The sequence below is a fragment of the Pristiophorus japonicus genome, unplaced genomic scaffold (assembly GCF_044704955.1).
Source record: "Pristiophorus japonicus isolate sPriJap1 unplaced genomic scaffold, sPriJap1.hap1 HAP1_SCAFFOLD_43, whole genome shotgun sequence".
Classification (NCBI taxonomy): domain Eukaryota; kingdom Metazoa; phylum Chordata; class Chondrichthyes; family Pristiophoridae; genus Pristiophorus; species Pristiophorus japonicus.
The window spans coordinates 450,683-457,232 of NW_027254201.1; the positions used below are offsets into that span (position 1 = coordinate 450,683).

The 6,550-nt window shown below is 47.8% G+C and overlaps 1 protein-coding gene across 1 annotated transcript; it reads right to left on the bottom strand.

The window, feature by feature from the left end:
* Nucleotides 1-1,017: 1,017 nt before the first annotated feature.
* Nucleotides 1,018-6,333, bottom strand: LOC139251639 (zinc finger protein 239-like). The gene is made up of 2 exons (XM_070873247.1): nucleotides 6,248-6,333; nucleotides 1,018-1,360 (listed from the first exon to the last, which is right to left on the bottom strand). The coding sequence occupies exons 1-2, from the start codon at nucleotides 6,331-6,333 to the stop codon at nucleotides 1,018-1,020; spliced, it is 429 nt and encodes a 142-aa protein (XP_070729348.1).
* Between the last annotated feature and the right edge of the window lie 217 nt (nucleotides 6,334-6,550).

Here is a 6,550-nt window from a genome sequence, read left to right on the forward strand (position 1 = left end):
CACCACGACAACTGGCTGTTCTCCCTCCCATTTCAGAATGTCCTGCACCCGCTCCGAGACATCCTTGACCCTTGCACCAGGGAGGCAACATACCATCCTGGAGTCTCGGTTGCGGCCGCAGAAACGCCTATCTATTCCCCTCACAATTGAATCCCCTATCACTATCGCTCTCCCACTCTTTTTCTTGCCCTCCTGTGCAGCAGAGCCAGCCACGGTGCCATGAACTTGGCTGCTGCTGCCCTCCCCTGATGAGTCATTCCCCTCAACAGTACCCAAAGCGGTGTATCTGTTTTGCAGGGGGATGACCGCAGGGGACCCCTGCACTACCTTCCTTGCTCTACTCTTCCTGCTGGTCTTCCATTCCCTATCTGGCTGTGGACCCTTTCCCTGCGGTAAGACCAACTCACTACACGTGATACTCACGTCATTCTCACGTCACTGAGTGTCTGTGAAACAAACCTGATTTATTTGACATTGATGCAGATTAAACTCCAGCACAGTTATAGGGATTTCTCACATCAGCTTTACCAAACCCCAACTGCCCGAATGAACATGGTTCAAGCTTGGATATGATTAACAGTAACAGCAGAATACAACCCCTGAAACACTTGTGAACTCACTGGTGTGTCAGCACGTTGGAAAAATTAGTGAATCCCTTTGCACAGTCAGGGCAGGTGAACGGTCTATCCCCAGTGTGAATTCAGTGGTGTGTCAGCAGATCATTTTTGCTTTGAAAGCTCTTCCCACAGTCAGAACATTTAAAAGTTATTTTATCAGTGTGAACAAGCTGGTGTGTCCTGAGGTTGGATGACTGAGCGAATCTAATCCCACACACCGAGCAGCAGACGGCTTTTTCACAGTGTGAACTCGCTTGTGGGCCAGCAGGTTAGATGAACGAGTGAATCCCTTCACACATACGGAGCAGGTGAATGACCTTTCCCTGGTGTGAACTCGCTGTTGTTACAGTAGGTTGGGTGAGTAAGCAAATATCTTTGCAGAGTTAGAGCACCTAAACGATCACTCGCCAGTGTGAACTCGCTGGTGTGCCAGGGTGTGGTTGTATTGAGAAAATCCCTTCCCACACTGAGCAGGTGAACAGCTTCTCCCGAGTATAAATTTGCTGGAGTTTCGCAGGTACGATGATTTTTTGGAAGTCTTCAGACAGTAAGAGCAACTGAACAGCCTCTCCCCAGTGTGACTGCGTCGATGAATTTCCAGCTGGGACGGGTAATTGAATCTCTTCCTACAGTCCCCATATTTCCACGGTTTCTCCGTGGTGCGGGTGTCTTTGTGTCTCTTCAGGTTGGACACTCGGTTGAAGCCTGGTCCACACACATTACACGTGTACGGTTTCTCCCCGCTGTCAATGGTGCGATGTTTTTTCAGGCTGTGTAACTGATTAAAGCTCTTTCCACAGCCAGTACACTGTAACACTCTCGCTCGTGTTTGTGTGTGTGAGTGAGAGAGAGTTTCGGTGCTTTTCTCGTCACATTGAAGTTTGAAATCTTTTCCCACAAACACAACAAACTTTTAACCTTCAACATTCAAAGGCCGATGATATTGGGGCCCTGGTGAATGGAGTGACACTGTCAGACCTTAATGTGATGTTGGGTTTGAGTGTGCAGTCTGCAACTGCTACCCTTTTCACAGCCTGTAACAGGAGTTTACAAAAGCCATCAAAAGTCCAGGATAGAAACTCACAACATTGGCCTGGAAATCCCGGCCTCCCCGGATCCGTACGGAGTGTGCAAGGACGCGGGAAGGCATCACAAAAGCCGGTTTCCAGCACACAATGAGCTTGACAGATCCAACGCATAACGGGAGCGAGCATATTTGCATGGGCAAGATTCCGTGATTTACCCATGTCTTGCCCAGCAAATATCCTCAAACCTCTTGCAGCAGATAAAAACAGGAGCGTAGCCTACTTTTACAGGTGTAAGCGTTTTAAAACACACTTAAAACATAGAAAATAACATTAAAAAAAAACTTTATTTTTTTAGAAACTCTGCCCACTAGATTATTTTAAACCATAATTTAAAAAACCTTTGTAAAAACTCGCAAATGTTTTTTTTCTCTAATATATTTATTAACTTTAATTTCAATTAGGGTGTGTTTCTAATGTGTTATTTGGTGTTATTGTGTTTGCTGTTTTTCTCAATGAACAGCAATGAGAACTCGGAGATAGGGAGATCCGCTTACTGTTAATTGAGAATACTTTACCTGATTGGTTGAGCAGTCACACGTCACTGTATCACCTGCGTGATAACCTGGAGGAGGGGAGCGCGCTTTGCATTGCGGGAAGAGAAGGTCTCCCCACCGGACGCTCACTCTCCTCCGGGATCAGGGACTTACATGGAGTTGTTTCAGGTCGGAGGCATCTGCCCGCGGTTCTTGTTCGGGCCTGAGGCCCACAGCGGGTGTGTAAAGCGGATGATGCGGAGCGTTTTCTCTGGGCCACCACTCGGACTGTGTGAGGCCCGCGTCCCCCGCGCCCCACGCCCGGGGTTTATTAACCCGCGTCCCCCCCCCGCCCCACCCCCGGGGTTTATTAACCCGCGGCCCCCGCGCCCCACCCCCGGGGTTTATTAACCCGAATCACCCCCCGCCCCACCCCCGGGGTTTCTTAACCCGCTCCTTCCCTCCCGCCCATCTCTCACCCACCGCGCATGCTCAGCTCACACTGCCCGACAGATTGACGTGCCTCCCGACCAATAGGAAGAGCGCAGTGCACGGCTGGAGGACGGACCAGCCGGCTGGTCCATCAACCAATCTGAGTGTGCGAGGGGCGGGGTTGGCTCAGCGGGCGGGGCTTGCGGCCCCCAGTGCGCAGGGCCGAGTCTGGATCTCCCCTCATTGTCTGTGCAGGCAGTGGAGACGGACTTCGGTTGGACAGGCAGTTCCGGGAGACAGGAGGGGATTGTGGCCACAGGGCAGGACTAGGACCCACTGGTGGGCTGGGAAGCTCTATCAACACCCAGTGTCGGCTTCAGGCCCCGAATTAGAGCCGACAGTCCCAGGTGAGCTGGGTCACTGGCCGCCATCTTGCAGAGGGCGGGGTCAGGGTGCATGCGCGGCCAACTTGGTTCAGGAACAGAGAGTGGGTGGGGCTTCAGGTTCTCTGTTCCCAACTAGGTCCCAGTGCCCGGGAGATGGAACATTCTGGGCAACAGATTTTTCATCATCTTAGAATCAGAGACTGGTTATAGCGCGGAAGGAGGCCATTTGGCCCGGTGAGCCCATGCTGGCTATCTGCAAAAGATTCAGCTAATCCCACTCCCCCTCCCTTTCCCCATAACCCTGCAGATTTCTCTCTCTCTGGTACTTATCCAATTCCCTTTCGAAAGCCGTGATTATTTCTGCCTCCACCATCCTTTCAGGCAGTGCATTCCAGATCCTAACAACTAGCTAGGTAAAAAATATTTTTCTTATGTTGCCTTTGGTTCTTTTGCTAATCACCTTAAATTTATGTCCTCTGGTTCTCGGCCCTACTGCCAATGGGCACAGTTTCTATCTACACTGTCCAGACCCCTCACGATTTTGAACACCTCTGTCAAATCTCCTCGCAATATTCTCTGTTCTGAGGAGAACAACCCCAGCTTCTCCAGACTATCCACGTAACTGAAGTCTCTTATCCCTGAAATCATTCTCGTAAATCTTTTCTGCACCCTCGCCAAAGCCTTCACATCCTTACTAAAATGCGGTGCCCAGAATTGGACACAATACTCCAATTGAGACCAAACCAATATTTTATGCATGTTGATCATAATATCCACACTTCTGTACTCTATACCTCTATTCACGAAGCCTAGGGTCCCGTAAGTCTTTGTATCCACTTTCTCAACCTGCGCTGCCACCTTCAGCGATTGGTGCACACATACTCCTGGGTCTCTGTTCACTCACCCCTTTAAAATTGTACCATTTAGTTTATATTGCCTCTCCACTTCCGACCAAAATGTATCACTTTTAACTCTTCCTCGTTAAATTTAATCTGCCACATGTCTGCCCATTCCACCAGCCTGTATGTCTTTCTGAAGTCTATCGCTATCCTCCTCAGTGTTCACTATCCATCCAAGTTTTGTTTCATCTGCAAATTTGGAAATTGTGCCCTGTACACCCAAGTCTAAGTAATTAATATAGATCAAGAAAAGCAGTAGCCCCAGTAACGACCCCTGGGTAACACCACTTCCTCCAGTCTGAAAAACAACCGTTCACCACTACTCTGTTTGTGTCACTTAGCCACTTTCATATCCATGCTGCCACTGTCCCCGTTATTCCTTGGGCTTCGATTTTGCTGGTATTGGTAACACGCCCGGAATGACTAAAAACTAAGCCCAGTCTGTTAATCACTTTCAGCTACTGGACTTAGCGTGTGTCCCACAGCATATCTTCCACCTGCAATATGTGAATAGAGCATCACGCCTGCAAACCTGGTTTAAGTTTATATCCACTCAGCAAATCGATTTAAGAAAAGCCTGTAGGCCGAAGAGACACTGTTAAGGTGCCAGTGTGCTGCTGGTTTGCTTGGCATTTTGCCTGTAATGGACTTCGTATTTAGGTTTCCATAATTAAGGGTGGATATACTTGCATTGGAGGCTGTTCAGAGAAAGTTCACTACTTTGATTCCAGAGATGACGGGGTTGATTTATGAAGATAAGTTGAGTAGGTTGGGCCGATACACATTGGAGCTCAGAAGACTGAGAGGTGATCTTAATGAAACTTACAAGATAATGAGGGGGCTCGACAAGGTGGATGAAGGAAGGATATTTCAACTCAGGGGAATTAAAACTAGGGGACATATCTTAGAATAAGTGGCCACCCATTTGAAACGGAGATGAGGAATTTCTTCTGAGGGTTGTAAATCTATGGAATCCTCTGCCTCAGAAAGCTGTCGAGGCTGGGTCTTTGAATATAATTAATGCAGAGATAGACATATTTTTGAGTGATAAGGGAGTAAAGGGTTAAGGGGAGCGCGCAGGGAAGTGGAACTGAGTCCATGATCAGATCAGCGATGATCTTCTTAAATGGCAGAGCAGGCTCGAGGGTCCAAATATCCTACTCCTGCTCCTATTTCATATGTTCTAACTGAACATTTCTCTCAGTGTAACGTTTGTTGTATTGAAATGTGTGCCTTTTATAAGCTTCAGGTCATTGCTCATGCCTACTGCAATTGTGTAGAAAAGGTATGTGTAAAGAGATGGTATTTGTATGGGGAAGTGAATCAAGGAAACACTATCTGTGTGTGACAGTGAAACAGCCTTGTGCCACAAGCAGAACAATGCACCGGCATCCTTGTGGTTATTTTTTGAGCAGGGTCACTTCACCAATGTTCAAGCTAAGAGATGGCAGGAATCGGGAGCAGCACCAGTAAATAAAATCGAAATGGAAATTCTGATATAGTTATCTTCATTTATTCCTATTTTAATAGCTTGTGCTGAATGTGGCCCACGCCAAGTGCCAGAATATCGGATCAGGCTCACCATAGAAAATTAGTTTGACAGCCCGAAGGTAGACAATGTCAACCAGATTCCCCCATCCACCAACCCAACTATTTCCTCACTAACTCAAGCTAGTTTGTAAGATGTGACCTTATTTTGAGGAAGCCATGTTCAGTACTTTTAATGGCGCCTTCACTTTCCCCATGAAAACAGCATCTCAGGATATATTCGAGCATCTTCCTGGTGATCGAGGTCACGTTGATGGGCGTTTATTCCCTGGCTCAGATTTGTCCCCAATTTGGAAAATGGGAACTACATGTGCTCCCTTCTAATCTCGGGGAACAACACATGACACTACTGAGCTGTTGGAGATATGGGCAAGGGGCTGACAGAGCGCCCATCCCATCTCTTTAATCACCCTTGTGTGGTATCATCTGGACCGGACACATGTCAGGATTAACCTGCATGCAACTTTGCTGTCAGTGAAGAGAGATGAGAAAGAGGAAAGTGCTGCTTGCCCCTCTCAGTGTGGCCCTGAAGGACTGTGTCCAGGCTGAAGTTCTGTTCCCCCTGTAAGATCCTCCCCCCAGATTGTCCTTTCTCAGCTCCAGACAGGTGATGCTAAACACTCAGGTGGCAAAGACAAAAATCCACAGCAATGTGCTGAAAGCAAGACTAATGTGTGTGTCTATATAGAGTTATTAACACCAGCGTTACAGGAGTTATAAACCCCAACTATCAGAATGAACACGATTCAGTCCGGGTTGTGATTAACAACAGCAGTAATAGCAGAGTCCAACCCCTGCAGTCACTTGTGAACTCGCTGGTGTCTCAGCAGGTATTGTTTGCTTTTAAAACTCTTCTCACAGTCAGAATATTTATACAGTTCTCTCCCCATTCTGAACTCGCTGGTGTGTCAGGAGATACTGTTTGCTTTTAAAACTCTTCTCACAGTGAGATCATTTAAAAGATTTCTCCCCAGTGTGAACTCGCTGCTGTGCCAGCAGGTAGGATAATGCAGTGAATCCCTTCCCACACCCAGAGCAGGTGAACGGCCTCTCCCCAGTGTGAACTCGCTGGTGTATCAGCAGGTTGGATAACCGAGTGAATCCCTT